This window comes from Lepidochelys kempii, chromosome 10 (genome assembly GCF_965140265.1).
Source record: "Lepidochelys kempii isolate rLepKem1 chromosome 10, rLepKem1.hap2, whole genome shotgun sequence".
In the NCBI taxonomy this organism is placed as follows: domain Eukaryota; kingdom Metazoa; phylum Chordata; order Testudines; family Cheloniidae; genus Lepidochelys; species Lepidochelys kempii.
In genome coordinates this window covers 30,574,066-30,591,161 of record NC_133265.1, presented here as the reverse complement: position 1 = coordinate 30,591,161, position 17,096 = coordinate 30,574,066, and the positions used below count along the sequence as shown (strand labels likewise).

The 17,096-nt window shown below is 53.9% G+C and overlaps 1 protein-coding gene across 1 annotated transcript; it reads left to right on the top strand.

The window, feature by feature from the left end:
• The first annotated feature begins 1,066 nt into the window (after positions 1 to 1,066).
• Positions 1,067 to 16,211, top strand: LOC140917886 (galanin receptor 2b-like). The gene is made up of 3 exons (XM_073361409.1): positions 1,067 to 1,160; positions 9,037 to 9,431; positions 15,074 to 16,211. Exons 2-3 carry the CDS (start codon positions 9,058 to 9,060, stop codon positions 15,819 to 15,821), a joined length of 1,122 nt encoding a protein of 373 aa, XP_073217510.1. The 5' UTR covers positions 1,067 to 1,160; positions 9,037 to 9,057; the 3' UTR covers positions 15,822 to 16,211.
• The last annotated feature ends 885 nt before the right edge of the window (positions 16,212 to 17,096 follow it).

Below are 17,096 nucleotides of genomic sequence, written 5' to 3'. Positions count from 1 at the left end.
ATTATTAAAAGACCACACAAGTATGAAAACCAGAAAAATTCAGTTCATATAAATTCTTTTAATGTATGAGAAACTGGGCGCACGGGAAGACACTAACGTTTTTCATTACAGTGTACAGTTGAACCCGAATTGTTTGTAATTGTGATTTTGTTAAAATTAAATGAGTACACCAGTAGGGAATTGTTTTATTTCACTAACTACAAATTCTCTGTTTTCATTTTTGTAAAATTTTAAACAGGCAAAAAAATGGCAAAGTGCAAACTTGTGTAAAAGCCAAAAAATGGGGCGGGGGGGGGCAATTTTTTTTTTGCTTGGGGCGGCAAAAAACCTAGAGCCAGCCCTGGCTTTGTAGCTGTCCTTTGCTCTGGCTGTGCCATAAGCAGGGTCTCAGTGAATAGCAACAGCACAGAGAGCCAAGTGCAGAACCAACTCTGCCAGCCTCAGGACCCCCGGCGGGGGCCATGCGGGGTGGGCTGGAGGAGGCGGGGCTGGGGTGGCCCTGCCAATTCTCTTGCCACCACAAAGTAACTCCCATGGGAGCCATCGCAGCAAGGGGCTCTGGAGAGGAGGGTGCTCATGGATGGCCAGCCCTGTGCCAAGGTCCAACCCGCCCCTAGCGTTGCCAACCCTCCAGGATTGTCCTGGAGCCTCCAGCAATTAAAGATTAACATTAAATTAAAGATTATGTCCCTGTGATGAAACCAGAATGGGCAACCCCACGCCCCCGACCCTCCCGGAGTCAGCCCCGGCTCAGCTCCTGAACTGGCTTTGCCTCCCGGAGAGAGAGATTCTGGTCTCAGTCCCCCGGCGGTAAATCCGGAGCGACTCCGCTGAAGTGAACGGGGTTCACACAGGGTGGGGGGAGCCACCAGCCGAATCTGCCCCCCACTCCCCAGGATTGCGCTGGCAGCCGGGCGGAGGGGGGGCTGGATGCCCGGGTGCCCAGCGCAGCGCCAGCGGGCGGGACCCGCCTCGACGGGGCGCGCGGGCGGCCCCGGGCAGGCAGGAGGGAGGGGGCGGAGCGAGAGGCCGGCAAGGGCGGGGCCGCGGAGCGCGGTGCGGGAGCGGGGTGGCGGGGACCAGCCGCGCAGTGCCGGGGACGGTGCCAGGCGCGCAGGCAGCGCTGACCGCCCGCGCCCGCCGCTGCTGCCCGGCACGAGGTAAGAGCGCGGGGCGGCCCCAGCCCGGGGTCGGTGCTGGGGGCAGGCGGGGAGGGCCGGGCAGGGCGCCTGGCTCCGGACCCCAGCGGTGCCACTGCGGGACGGGGTTGGCAGGTGCCCCGGGCGTCGCCTTCAGCCCGCGGCTCCGGGGCTTCCCGTCGCTGCCCCCAGCCTTGCTCCGCGCCTCCCCAGCCTCCGGGCTGCGCGCTCGGAAAGGCTCCGGAGTTTAGCCCGCGGCTGGCCAGGCTTTGCCGGGGGCCGGCTGCGCTCCCCCGGGAGCGGAGAACGGGGCTGGGGTCCGATCGGCTGTCGAGGGTTGGAGGAGGGGGGCAGAGTAGACAGATCCCCTCGCCCACTCCGCCCCTGAAGTGAGGCGTTACAGCTGGCTTGTGCCAGCCCTACCTAGCCCTGAGGTTGCCCCTGCTATTTGGTCCTCCTGGGGCCACCCCCAGTGATGGGTTACCCGCAGCACAACACCCCCTTGCCACCCCCCATGAGATCTGACAACGCCAGCAGCTTTGATGGCCCACGGACCCAGGGGCTCGACTCTTGCCAGCCAGCTCCGCTTCCAAGGGCCAGGCAGAGGGAGGTTGGGTGGAACAGACCAAGACCCTTGCAAGCTCTTTAATGGGCGGTGAAGAGACAGAAGGCCCACAGGATGCCACTGAGCGGGGATGACGAGCCACGTGATTGTCCATGGTGCCCTCTGGGCAGGGCCGGCTCCAGGTTTTTTGCTGCCCCAAGCAAAAAAAAATTTGGCACCCCCCCTTTTTTTTGGCTTTTACACATGTTTGCACTTTGCAATGTTTGTTTTGTTTTTTGACTGTTTAGAATTTTTTTAAAAAAATTAAAACAGAGAATTTGTAGTTAGTGAAATAAAACAATTCCCTACTGGTGTACTCATTTAATTTTAACAAAATCACAATTACAAACAATTCGGGTTCAACTGTACACTGTAATGAAAAACGTTAGTGTCTTCCCGTGCGCCCAGTTTCTCATACATTAAAAGAATTTATATGAACTGAATTTTTCTGGGTTTCATACTTGTGTGGTCTTTTAATAATTCAGTGAAATCTACATTTTTTGCGATGGTCCTTTCAACTGAAATTCATGCCAGTCCTGACAAACGATTGAGACATGGTGGACCTCAAATAATTTTTTTGTAATTTCAGTTCTGAGAAACTGCGCTCACCAGAAGCCACTGATACTGGTAATGTTAAAAGACTGTGTAATGCTATCGCAGTGTTTGGAGTGAGGTGTTTGGGGCCGTACATCCCATCTGTGGGCCCCCAGCCCAATCTCAGACCCGGCCTCACCCCCGCAGAGGGGACAGTAACTGACAGAGTGGCTGGGGGGTGGGTCAGCTGCGGGGAGCGGGGTGGACCAGGGGCGCCCGCCCAGCGCCAAGCCGCCCGGGGCAGCGGGTCCCTTACCGGCCGCGGGTGCTGCCCGAATCCCGGGCTCCCCTCCACTCGGCTCCGGCTCCTCCACCGCTTGTGACATGTGCGGCAGAGGCAGGTGGGGGGGAGGAGCCGTATCGCCCCGCTCCCCCAGTAGCAGGGGGCCAGGGCAGGGACCTGGTTGACTGAGCGGGGCCAGGGAAAAAAAAGGATGGCCGGAATGCCGCCCCTGGAAATGTGCAGCCCTAGGCACATGGTTGCTTTGCTGGTGCCTTGAGCTGATCCTGCCTCTGGAGGTGTTTGCAGGAGGCTGGAGACAGATATCTGGTCAGGCAGGGGGTGGGTGGGACTGGGGGAATCTTGGCTAGCTGGGGAAGGACTCTGCTCTTGGTACACTTTAGGACAGGGTGGGCAAACTTTTTGGCCCAAGGGCCACATCTGGGCATGGAAATTGTATGGCAGGCCATGAATGCTCATGAAATTGGGGTTGAGGTGTGGGCGGGGGTGAAGGCTCTGGCGTGGGTCCAGAAATTAGGAGTTCAGGGTGCAAGAGGGAGCTTTGGGCTAGGACAGGGAGTTGGGGTGCAGGGGTGGTGATGAGGGCTCCGGCTGGGGGTGTGGGCTCTGGAGTGGGGCTGGGGGTGCAGGAGGGTGCTCCGGGCTGGGACCAAGGGGTTAGGAGGGTGGGAGGGGGATCAGGGCTGGGGCAGGGGGTTGGGGCTCCCCCTCAGGCTCCTATGTGGAGGTGCAGCTAGGCAGCTCTGCGTGCTGCCCTCTATGCAGGGGCCACCGCTGCAGTTCCCACTGGCTGTGGTTCCCAGGCAATGGGAGCTGCGGGGGCAATGCTTGGGGTGGGGGCAGTGTGCGGAGTCCCCTGGCTGCCCCTATGTGTTGGAGCCGGAGGAGTACATGTCGCTGCTTCCAGGAGCAGTGCAGAGCCACAACATGCACAGAGTGGGGCAAGCCTAAACATTTTGATTTTTCAATTCATAACAATTTTGTTTTGAATTTTACTTTGATTTTGGGTTTTTTTTTAAAGTTAAAAAACCTCAAAAACTGCATGAAACTGTGTGTGTGTGTTGGTTTGAATAGTGTTTTGTTTGACCCACAACGAATTGTCTCTCAATGTTTTTGGTAAAAAGAAAAGGAGTACTTGTGGCACCTTAGAGACTAACCAATTTATTTGAGCATGAGCTTTCGTGAGCTGTAGCTCATGAGCTGTAGCTCACGAAAGCTCATGCTCAAATAAATTGGTTAGTCTCTAAGGTGCCACAAGTACTCCTTTTCTTTTTGCAAAGACAGACTAACACGGCTGTTACTCTGAAACCTGTCAATGTTTTTGGTGCGGCCAGTGAATTGAAGAAACTCAGTTATTTGCATGAACCGACGTTGCAAAGGAACATCTGCACGTGCGCATGAGTGTAGCCCAACTGCCCTCCTGCACAGGCCCGGACTTTTGTTTTTGCTGGTGGGTGCTCTTCTCTGCCCCCTCCCTTCCCCACCCATGCGAGAGGTGGGTGGGATCTCAGGGGGAAGAGGCCGAGCGGGGGCTGGGCTTTGGGACAGAGCGTGGACAGGGCCCTGGGGGTGTGAAAGAGGCTGAGTAGGGCGCAGAGCACCCACAGAGTCAGCACATATGCCCTTGTGCAGGGCCGGATTAACCTTTTGTGGGCCCGGCGCCAAACATATTTGTGGGCCCCCATGGGGGCAAGGGAGCATAGAGTGGGGAGGTTGGTTCCCAGAGCAAGGGGCCAGCCAGGGGCAATGGGGCACAGCATGGTGGGGCCGGCCCCACTCTACCCAGCCCAGTGCCAGGGTACTGTATACAAACCAGCAGTTGCCAGATGCACACTGGCCTGCCCAGCCCTGTGCTGCCAGTGTGCCCCCTCCCCTCGGGGGTGGGCCCATGCTGTGCCACACAGCCCCTGACTGCCTATGCCCAGCGTCCCCCGGAACTGCCATGCCCAGCAGCCCCCCACACAGACCCTCCACCACAAATGCACAGTGGCCTTCACACCACCACCCCTGCCCAGCACCCCCACACACATCCACACCACTACTGCCCAATGCACTTCCCCACAGCCCACCACCACAACTACACAGCACCCCACTCAGACCCCCCACTGCCCAGCATCCCAACACACAGACCTCCCCCAATGCCCCCCAAGACACTCCCCACTGGCCACAGCCCCCAACACCTCCAGAGACCCACTCCCTCACACCCAGCCCCCTGGCCACACTCAGCGGCCCTGCTGGAAGGTGACGGCATCTGCCAGGCTGAGCTGGCAGCGCGGCCAGGGCCGGTCCAGTGCCAGGGCGGGGAATCACTCCGGCCTCCCGGGAGTGGCGTGATTAGCCAGGGCAGGGTCTACCCCTGCCCTGGCCGGACTCCCTCATGACCCACTTGCCTGGAGATATGGCGACCATACGTCCCCGTTTTGCTGGGACAGAGCTTAAAAAGGGAACTGTCCCGGCCATCCTGACTGTTTTGACAAAAACAGGCATTTATCCTGTTTGCTCTTGCCAACTGATTAGTTGGCAAGAGCAAATGAACAAATGCCCAGTTTACCAAAAAAGTCCAGTGCGCCCCCCTAGCGGGGTGTGAAGGAACGTGTGCGTGTGGGGGGTGGCGACACAAGATGTCAGGCAGCAGGGTTTGGGGGGTCAGCCCCAGCCAGAATGGAGCTTGGGGGGGTTAGCGGCCAGCCCCAGCCCCTGGCAGCGGTGTGGGGAGGTTGTCAGCCCCAGCTCCTGGCAGCGGTGCAGGGAGCTGGGGTGAAGGAGGGGTCAGCCCCTGTCCTGGCAGCAGCATGGGGAGCTCGGGGGGTCAACCCCTGGCTGCGGCGTGGGGAGCTGTGGAGGAGGGGTCAGCCCCAGTGGCAGATTTAGAGTTAGTGGGGCCCTGCGCTGAGCTTCATTTTTGGGGCCCCTCCTTGGGACCCAGCCAAGAAAAAGAACATTCTCTCTTATCTCCCCCTGGCCCCCGTTTTTCATTCTCCCCCCCCCATAAGTAATAGCAAGTAAATGAAGTAACTTATTTTTCCACAGACCACTTGAAAATCGCTGGGGGTCTCGGCGGACCACGTAAAGACCTTTCCAAAGGTTGTTTGTACTGTTAGCTAACGAATGTAAAGTGCTTGGGATAAGAGCCCTCTAGAAAAAACATTGGGGTGCAGGGTCTGGCCAGGACTTACAGTGCGGAGTGGTGCTCAGGGCTGGGGGTGCAGGGTCTTGGAGGGAGTGAGGGTGCAGGAGTGGGCTGGGGGTTTGGGTGTGGGGTCTGGCCAGGACTTAGGGTGCAGGGGGGGCTCAGGGCTGGGGGTGGAGGGTCTGGGAGGGAGTCAGGATCCAGGAGCGGGCTGAGGGTTGGGGTGTAGGGTCTGCCCAGGAGCTAGAGTGAGGGAGGGGGCTCAGAGTTGGGGCAGGAGGTTGGGGTGTGGAGCGCTTCCCTGGGGCAGCTCCCGTTTGGTGCGAGGGGTGCGTGGGAATGGGAGGGGTGCAGGAGCTACCGTTTGGTGCTCAGGGTGTGGGGGGGCTGGATATGTGTGGGGGGTGCAGGAGCCAGGGCTGTGGTAGTGGGGGTGTGTGAGGGGGTGCAGGACTCAGGGCAGGGGGCTGGGCTTGTAGGGGTGCTCCCAGCCTCCGGCCCTGAGTGGCTCATGGAAGGGGTCTGGAGAGGGTATGTGTAGGTGGAGTGTGGGGGCCCCACCTTTGCTCCGCCCTTCCCCAAGGCCCTGCCCCCACCTCTTCTCCACCTCCTCCCCCAAGCGTGCTGCGACCCCATTCCTCCCCTTCCTCCAGGAGCACCGGCAAACAGCTGTTCAGCGCAGGCTCGGGGCAGGAACAAGGCAGGCTCGGGGAAAGAGGCGGGGGGAGCTTGGCTGCCGGTGGGGGCAGGCAGAGCCTGCCCTGCAGCAGGATCCCCAGGAGTCGGCAGGATCAAGCTTCTGCCCCCGCAGGAGAGAATGGGGGCGGAGAAGAGCTGGCGGGGCCTTGGACTGCAGCCCAAGCAGAGCAGGCTCGGCCGGGACCCCTTTGGAGCCTGGTCCCGGCGCCATGACACCATTGTAAACCTGGTACTGCCCTTGTGGGTCACTATAAGGGATCGAATCCAGGACCTCAAGTGCTAAAACCATGAGCCTTTAGCACGTGAGCTAAAGGAGTAGCTCCTCTAGTGAATACATATCCTAGACTTTTATCCTTTGTGCACCAGCCACTAGCGAAGGACTCATCACTCACTGAAGAGCAGGTTAGAGGTGCATGCCAAAACAAACAAACATGGGACACTCTCACATTCATGTCTAGGCCTTTCTGTCTCAGAGAGATTTGTACCAGTGTAGCTACTTCACTTATGCATTCCTGCAAACCCAGAGTGTAAATGTGCTGTGCCGCTGTGAAAAGGGGCTCACTAGTTTCAAACAGCTTCATCGGTGTGGCTACACCTGTACAATTATCCACACTATAGACTGGGGTGGCCAAACTCACTGGCCTTCCGAGCCGCATACGATAATCTTCAGAAGTTTGAAGGCCGGAGCACACCTGCTCCACTCCTGCTGAAGACCTGAACCCCGGCAGGTGCGCCCTGCAGGGCTGAAGCCCCAAGACCTTCCTCCCCCCTGGACAGACGCCCCTACCCCACCATCCCATTGCGAGACAGAGGTTCCGATCTCTCCCCCTGCCGCCCAGTCTGGAACACGGAGAACGCGGGGGGTGGAGGAGGCTTGCAAGCCATATTTTAATGGTAAAAGAGCTGCATGTGGCTTGCGAGCCACAGTTAGGCCACCCCTGGTATAGACAAAGCCACATCTGCCTTTCCTTCAACACGCACAGCCCATGAGAGTGGCAGATACAGCCCTATGCTTTTCTGTATTGGTGCTGTTCCCCAGGTGGGGGCAGCAACACTTCAGATAGTCATAGCACCTTCCCCAGGAAGAAACCTTGAGAGCCCATCAATTCCCTGGGCGAGGGAGAGAAAACAATGGAGAGATCTTGACTCTCTGCAGAAGTTGACAGATGGGGCACCATACCTATTGGGAATGAGATAAAGGTGGGAGACATGCTGTTGCTGCAAACAAGTTTACTGGTACGAAGGTTTGCAGAAAGGAGATAAAGGGAGCTTGTGGGTTTGAAATAAGGATTACTATTTGCAAAGCGTATCCTTGCAGGCTTTCCACCGCTCCAGTGAGGCTACAAGTGGCTACATTTTCTTTGCAAAAAGCATCCCACTTTAATAAGTATAGGAGATCAGCTTGTGAGATTTCAAGCTTCTGGATTTAAATGCTAGCCCTGATTCAGCTTCAAACGCCAAACCTTAATCCAGAAGCACATGTGCATGTTTCCAAATACTATCTACACAGCACAGACACACTCCATTCTCATCATCACTCATCAGGTCTGGGGTTTATTTTAATCTCAAATAATTTCCCAGCCATTATGGCTGTGCAGAAACCCTTCCAAAGGAGCCTGGTGCAGTGCTGTGCAGCCAGACAACCTCTGAGGTGTGAGCTGCCCTCTTTAGTACAACCATTAACTCTGAAACCTAATGATCACTTTAATAGCAACATTGACTATTGACTACTTCACTGCTGGTCCCTTTAGCAGAAACATCTCCCTACTCTGGGATAGGGTAGAGGGCCACCATTTCACCCCACTCCCACACATACCCCTCAGATCTCTTCAGGGAATCAATCCCCAAGCCCTCACCCCTTCCAGTGAGATGGTCCAATTCCCATACACAATGTTACGCTTTCAGGCTGAGCGACCTGTTTTAGAAGCAGGGAAACCATACAAAACACAAACAAGAAGAGCAAAGTTGCCGTGTGTGGGAGAGTGAGTGCCCACATCTCTATAACTCACTGCATCAGCTCAGAGCTGCCCCTATGGACAGGCCAACTCCTTTACATTCACTGTCGGAGAGAGGCATTTATAGCCCTGTGTTTTGTGGCACTACAGTTAATCTAGCAGAGCAGGGGCGGGGGAGAAGGAAAACCACACTGTGTATTTATATAGTGTAATAAAACTCCCTGGCTTTGTGAGTGTGTTGATTTACCATGAGAGTCTCATTGCTGTCTGGGAGGCAGAGCTGCTGCAGAGGCCAGTTTGCGTAGATCCCAGCTCCTCCATCCCAGAACAGGGGAGCCCTGCTTTATTTGTGCTGGGGGCAGGCAGGGCTCCCCAAGGAGATAGTCTCTCCATCGCTGTCTTTCCAGGAGCATGCCCGGGTGTGTGCTGCAGCTTGATTCTGGATTCAGAGGCATGGGGGGAGGAACTGAGAGCAGAGGCTCGGAGACGGAGCCCAGTCTCATGCCGTGTATTCTCTGAGCCAATAGTAACCAGTAGATTCTGCTGAAGAGCACTTGGCCATAGAGTTGTTAATGGGGTCTCATCCTCCTACTCCAGTCACACAGAGTCAAGGGCTCTGGCTACTGTCTTCCTCATTAAGATCTCTTCCCTTTCCCTCTCTCTGCACCCTCCAGGTGTTCTCCCCTGAAGGCAGGATGACAGAGCACGAGGACTTTGCCAGCCTGGCTGGGTACTGGAACGCCTCAGACAGCTCTCAGTTCAGCCCTGCCAGCGTCATCATCCCAGTCATCTTCTCCCTCATCTTCCTCTTGGGGACGGTGGGCAACAGCTTGGTGCTGGCAGTGCTGCTTCGCAACGGACAGATGGGCCACAACACCACCAACCTCTTCATCCTCAACCTCAGCCTGGCCGACTTCTTCTTCATCATCTTCTGCGTCCCCTTCCAGGCCACCATCTACTCACTGGAGGGCTGGGTCTTCGGCTCCTTCATGTGCAAGGCCGTCCACTTCTTCATCTACCTCACCATGTATGCCAGCAGCTTCACGCTGGCTGCCGTCTCAGTGGACAGGTAAGCAAGGCTGAAACCTGCCATGGGGTTGCTGGACCCTACCAGATGCCCTGTGCCTGGCCTCGGGAGTTTGGAGGCTCAGAGAATGGGGAAAAGGGGGCTCATCACCACCAGGTCAAACCCAGCTTGCACCAGAAATGACTTAATGCTGTCCCCTCTGTGGCCTGTGCCAAAAAAAACAACGCACCAAATGTTGGGAATCGTCAAGAAAGGAATAGATAATAAGACAGAAAATATCATATTGTCTCTATATAAATCCATGGTAAGCCCACACCTTACTGCATGCAGATGTGGTTGCCCCATCTCAAAAAAAGATATATTGGAATTGGAAAAGGTTCAGAAAAGGGCAACAAAAATGGTTAGGGGTATGGAACGGCTTCCGTATGAGGAGAGATTAATAAGACTGGGACTTTTCAGCTTGGAAAAAAGTTGACTAAGGGGGATATGATAGAGGGCTATAAAATCATGAGTGGTATAGAGAAAGTAAATAAGGAAGTGTTATTTACTCCTTCTCATAATACAAAACCAAGGGGCCACGAAATAAAATTAATAGGTAGCAGGTTTAAAGCAAACACAAGAAAGTATTTTTCATGCAACGCACTGTCAACCTCTGGAACTCCTTGCCAGAGGGTGTTGTGAAGGCCAATACTATAACTGGGTTCAAAAGAGAGCTAGATCGATTCATGGAGGATAGGTCCATCAATGGCTATTAGCCAGGATGGGCAGGAATGGTGTCCCTAGCCTCCATTTGCCAGAAGCTGGGATTGGGTGACAGGGCATGGATCACTTGATTATAACCTGTCTGTTCATTCTCTTTGGGGCACCTGCCATTGGCTACTGTCAGAGGACAGGATACTGGCTTGATGGACCTTTGGTCTGACCCAGTATGGCCATTCTTATGTTCTAAAAGGGTTGGAGGAATGTAGTACAGTGCCTGTTAGGTGTCCCCTTCACAACCCACGTTCTTACAGGCCAAGGAGGTGGAGCCACTATGCTCTCCACCCTAGATGTGGCCCTGCCAGGGCAGCTGGGTCGGGAAGCTTGTGGTGCCACTGCCTGTGTTTTTCTAGAGGAAGGATGGTCTAATGGTTAGGACACTAGCCTGGAACATGGAGGGCTGGATTCAATTCCCTGCTGTGCTACAGACTCCATCGGTAACCTTGGGCATATCACTTAGCAGCTCCGTTCCTCAGTTTCCCCATCTGTGCAATGGGATAGCAGCAGTGCCCTCCTTCATGGAATAAATACATTAAAGCTTATGAGGTGCTCAGCTGACATTATTAGGGGCTAGATAAAGTGTCTAAGATAAATAGATTCTAGCTCTGTGGGTTAAGAGAGGACTTGCCTTTCCACTGCTGTCAGACCATCACTGAAACACATTGATGAATGATCAGTTTAGAAGCCCCAAGATCTGTGCCAATAATACATTGCACACCTGGTGCATTCAAACTGTGGGCTAAGCTCAGTTCCTGGTGTAATCAGTGATGACTCGGTTGTCTCCAGTGCAGTTGTGCCTGCTTATGACAGGGCCTAATCTGGCCCTAGCTCTGTCTAATAAGGGACCCAGTGTCATATCACAAAAATATTAGGCCAGATCCTCAGCTGGAGTAAGTCAGCCAAGCTCCCCTGACATTAGCAGAGCGATGCTGATTTACACTAGCTAGGGATCTGGCCCATTCTGCCTTAAATGCAATTCAGTGTGTACGTTCAATGCAGAATTCTGAAAGCATGGTTTGGTTCAAGCTACGTATTGGGCCTGATTCTGATTTCATGTGGACATACAGCAACATGGCTCCAGTGCCTGCAGCTAAGCTATTCCTCATGTACACCTGTGTAGCAGATCAGAATCCGGTCAATTGGTTTGAGACAGGACATCTGCCCAGTTTTGGCTGCACTGCCCCAACTTCCCCCACTGTTTGCACGTAGGGGTGAAATACATGTTCTTCCTATGGATCATGCTTTGGCTTGGTTGGATCACCTCATCTTTCCTGTTTGTTACGTTCACTGCAGGTGGGGAGTAAGGATGGCAAATTACCCCTGTGATTAAGAGACCCCCACACTGATATCAGGGACTGAAGATTGCAGGACTCTTGACACCGTTCTGACAATACATCGATTGGTGCTATATATTTACAGATCAATCGATCGGGTCCATGCCTCAGTTTCCCTATCTGTAAATTGGAAATAATGATAGTGAACTTCTTTGTAAAGCACTCTGAGATCTACTGATCTCTATAAAAGCTATATTCTATATACAGGTAATTAATGACTATTGCTATCTTACGTTACATATCACTTCTTTCTGAACCATCCCAAACTACTTCCCAAGCTATATAGGAAGCACTATACCAATCAACTGGAATTCTTTGAGGGGGTCAACCAACATGTTGACAAGGGTGATTCAGTGGATATATTGTACTTGGACTTTCAGAAAGCCTTTAACAAGGACCAAAGGCTCTTAAACAAAGTAGGCAGTCATTGGATAAGATGGAAAGTCCTCTCATAGATCAGTAACTGGTTAAAAGATAGGAAACAAAGGGTCAGTGAAGAGAGGTAAATAGTGGGGTCTCCCAAGGATCTGTATTTGCACCTATGCTGTTCAACATAATGGGAAAAACGGGTGAACGGTGAGGTGAACAAGTTTGCAGATGATACAAAATTACTCAAGATAATTAAGTCCAAAGCTGACTGCAAAGAGTTACAAAGGGATCTCACAAAACTGGATGACTGGGCAACTAAATGGCAGGTGAAATTCAAAGCAATGCACATTGGAAAACATAATCCCAACGATACATACAAAATGATGTGGAAATAGCTAATTTAGACCCTTCTAGAAAGGAGTCATTGTGGATAGTTCTCTGAAAACATTCACTCAATGTGCAGTGGCAGTCAAAAAAGCTAATGGAATGTTAGGAACTTTAGGAAAGGGACAGAGAAGACAGAAAATATCATAATATAAATATAAATCCTTGGTATGCCCACACCTTGAATAATCTATGCAGTTCTGGTTACCCCATCTCAAAAGAGATTTATTAGAACTGGAAAAAGTACAAAGAAGGGCAATAAAATGATGAGGGGGATGGAACAGTTTCTATCAGAGATGAGATTAAAAAGACGGACTGTTCATCTTAGAAAAGAGACGACCAAATGGAGATATGTAGGAGAACTAGGGGTCACCCAATTATATTAATAGGTTTACAACAAACAGAAGGAAGCACTTCTTCACACAACACACAGTCAAGCTGTGGAACTCGTTGCCAGGGGAGGTTGTGAAGGCCACAAGTATAATTGGGTTAAAAAAGAATTAGGTAAATTCCTGGAGGAGAGGTCCATCAATGGCTGTTAGCGAAGGTGGTCGGAGACATAACCCCATGCTCTGGTGTCCCTAAATCTCTGACTGCTTAGGGGACTGGATGACAGGGGATGGATCACTTGATAACTGCCCTGTTCAGTTCATTCCCTCACAAGCATCTGGCATTGGCCACTGTCAGAAGACAGGATACTGGGCTAGATGGATCATTGGTCTGACCCAGTATGGCCGTTTTTATGTTCACTTCACTCACCACTGAAATACCACCTCTTCTATAGGAATGCCCGCAGCAGTTATTGGAATTACTGTAGTGCCAGGAACCTAGTTAGGGACCAGGATCCCATTGTGCTAGGTGCTGTCTGGGGGTAAGAAGAGAAGAATAGCATCCCCAACTGAAATGGCAAGGGGCATTAAGATAGCCCAGAACTGGACCAGGACCTCAGGGACACAGCCCCAGCACTCCTGAAAAAGAAGCTGAGAGAACTTTGATAATCAAACGTAGCCAGGTGCTTAGTTTTATATCTGATAGTGACTGATAAATCACTCGGACCACTTCCCACAGCACTTACTGTAAGCCATCTTTGGAGGTCTCCCACCCAAGTACTGGCTCAAAGCTGACCCCAGGTAGCTTGTGAGATCAGACTGAAGCCTAACATGAGGGGATATGGCTGATGGTACTTTACTGCAGATGGAAAGTAGGAGTTCAAGGAGTTGCAGTGGGAGACGGCATCTCTCTAGCTAGCTCAGATCCAGGGACAGTCTCTGAAAACCCCTACAGCTCCCCAGCATGCGCCCTGGCACAGCGTTCTGCTCACCTGGTTTCAGCTTATTCTCCACCTCTCCTGCTACATACTGTTGCTGCTGAAGAACGTGGTTGTGTTCCACCCACTTCAGCACAGGATGAAGCCATCCTTGTACCTCGTCTGGGAAGTGCTTTTGGAGCTTTCCAGATGGACGGTACAGCAGAGACACGCTATGCTACTGCTCGGGATGACCTTTTGTGCTGGCTGAGTTATTGTCTTGGGCTGTCGGCTGCGCTCTGTTGCCAGGAATGAACTCCTAAGGCACAGCGCGTGGCAATGAGCATCAGTCCCTACTTGATGAGGACAGGCTTAGACTGGAGCACTGAAGGGCTTGTGCCTGCATTGACAGCTACTCCCCCTTCCCTGCAGTCTCCTGTGCACAAGTCCACTAGGATCCCAGCTGTCTCCCTTCCTAGCTGTCATCCGCACCAGGGACCCCGCAGGGACTGTCACACCAAACATGTTTCAGCTCTCCTGGGGTGCTGCAGACAGATGCTCCCACTTGGCCGCTCTCCCTACTGATGCGTGTGAGGGAGCTGGGCTCAGCGCTTCTCCTGCACGCCGCTTTGCTCTTTCAGCCTCCCGGCGCCTGCTGGAGAGCCAGGAGCAGCACTTTGCATTGTGTGGTTTAACCTGGAGGTGCACTGGTGCAGCGCCAGGGGAGGACAGGCAGGCAGCAAACTGTTGCTAGGACATTTATCAGCCCCAGAAACCAGCCCAACACTGAGAGGAAGAGTCATCATTTTTGGGACCTCCAGCTCCCCATCTCTGGGCCAGCACAGTCAAGGCCCCAATGAGCAGATCTACCTACCTCTGGGCCAGATCCAAACCCCATGGAGATAAATGGAACGACCCTCATTGACCTCTTGGGGCTGTCAATTGTGACCCATATCCCTATACCCATCCCATCCCTGGAGTGTCCAACAACTTAAGGATCCCAAAGGCCTCAAACCAAGGCTCAGGGCTGGGCCTGAGTTTGATCAGATCCCAGCCTCAGTCTCAGCCAGTCAGAGGCACAAGCTCTTCCTTTCAGCGGGGGAGGGACCCTGTGTCAGCATGGGCTGCCATTTGAGGGGTTTGGCCCTGTCCTCCCCTGCTCCAGCTGGGTGTGGGAGAGCCATGGAGGGAACGTGCTCCATCCCTGGGGAGAGAGAGCATCGTGTGTTACTCCTGAGTGGCCTCCCCAACCTCACCTCTCTAGCCAGTGCTCAGGGAACTGGGCCGAGCCTTCTGTCTGGAGGGAGGGGAAGGAACCCGGGTTAGAAAAATACTGCTGTCCAGGAAGAATCCCATGAGGAATCAAAATGCTGCCCTACACAGGGCCGTATTCTGAATGGGTTAAGAGGGTTCGGCAAGGTGAGGACCCTTTCTTAGTGATGTCACACCCATTTGCTGAGGCTGGATGGAGGCAGAAGGGGAGAGAGGGAACCACTGTCACAGGACAGCAGGAATCCCACAGCGACTGCGTGTCCAAGGTGACTGCGTGTCCTCCACACCCCTAGCTACTGCCCGTTTGTTTTCATTTACAGGTACCTGGCCATCCGCTACCCACTGCGCTCCCGGGAACTGCGGACCCCCTGCAACGCAGTTGCCGCCTTGGCTGTGATCTGGGGCCTCTCTGTGGTCTTCGCTGGTCCATACCTGAGCTACTACGACCTGATCGAGTGGGAGTCCAGCTACATCTGCATGCCCGGCTGGGAAGAGTGGAAGCGCAAGATCATAGACACCAGCACGTTTGCCTTCGGCTACATGATCCCCGTGCTGATCGTCAGCCTCTCCTACACCAGGACCATCAAGTACTTGTGGACGGCCGTGGACCCCCTGGAGGATATGTCAGAGTCCAGGAAGGCCAAGCGGAAGGTGACCAAGATGATCATCATAGTGACCATCCTCTTCTGTCTGTGCTGGCTGCCCTACCATGTGGTGATCCTGCGCTACCTCTATGGGGACTTCCCCTTCAACCAGGCCACCTATGCCTTCCGGCTGCTCTCCCACTGCATGGCCTACGCCAACTCCTGCCTCAACCCCATTGTCTATGCCCTGGTCTCCAAGCACTTCCGCAAGGGCTTCAAGAAGGTCTTCAGCTGCCTCCTGAGGAAGAAAGCCCGCAACAAGGTCCATGTGGTGCATGCTGCCCACACAGTGCCTGGCTTCGAGGCGGGCTCCACTGAGGTATCCCAGATGAACGAGAACAACGGGCAGCAGGATGGGTGCGAGCTGGATGCAGGATCCCTCTTGGTCCAATCGGGCTCCTCTAGGCCCCTTCACCTCTCCTAGCAGCGAGGTTCCATCCTCTTGGGCAGCCGTGCTGTGTTGCCAGTGGCAGGGAGAGGCCTCCCCTTCTCGCTGGATGATAGAGAGGACACGAGGGACAACCCCAGAGAATCCTACTCCTAACCCTGGACTTAAATTTCTCCTGGCATGCCACAGGCCTGTTGTTCTCCCGAGCCCCCAGACAGGGTGCAAGAATGGGCCTGCCCGTGGGAGGGAACAGACCCCAGTTTACACCGGAGCCACAGCCCTGCTAGACTAAAGCTCATTGGACCCAGTTTTTGCGAATGGAGCAGAGACCAGCAGCACCAACCCAGCTCTGATTGTGTCTGGGTTGGCTGTCAGTGCTCCCTGCTCCTTAATACCAGCTAACGCCCATCACTGCCTTGCTCTAGTGTAGTCCTGTCTAGGCAGTCCTGCTTTTTGCCTCATTTATGTGGCTTCTCGGGGTTAAAACATCCCCTCCCATCTCTAGTTCATGACACAGTGTCTGGAGGCAGATTCCCAACCCTCTGATCCATCTGTCAGAGGTGAGGGGCATTGCTCAGAGAGGAGAGCACAGAAACACAGCAGGCAAAGCTGCCTGGGCCTGCTCTGTCCATCTTTCAAACACGCCCTGAGGGAACAGACAGGGTCGGCCCATCCCTCAGCCTCTGCTTGGGGCACTGTTTTGTACCACTCCATTTGCCATGTGCATTTGCAACTACCCCACTGACTTCATTGTACCAGCCACGTGCTTGGCCCTTTGCTCCCAGGACCTTGGCCATGTGCTCATCTTTTGATCCATGATACCAGCCCACCTACTCCCCCACCCGCTCTGTGCTGCCCACCATGTGCGTGGTGTTCACCTTGCAATACCTGACACAAGGTCACCACCTGACCCTGTCCCAGGTCTAGGTGCTGGGAGCATCATCAGAGCACAGCCCTTGTGTGTGAGCTGCTCGTTTCCCCTGCGCTCACTGTGCGACCTTCATCAGCACTTGTGTTCCGCATAGCAGGGGGGACCATAGCGTGCAGACAGTCCAGAATCTATGCTGGTTTATTGACTATGCCATGGCCAAGCCAGTCACCATAACCGGAGTGTCCTTAAAGCAAGTTGTATTCACGGCATGGGTGCATGGCTGCCTGTGCGCGTCTGCTTCTGGTGCTCACCATTCTAGTGTAAGGGGCTCTCCTTCACACATGGAGCACTGGGGTCTGCGTGAGGGAGACGGGGCTGTACATACTGTAGAGGTGTCTTTCTAACCCCCAGCAAATAAATATGTTTTCCTAATTTGGGAA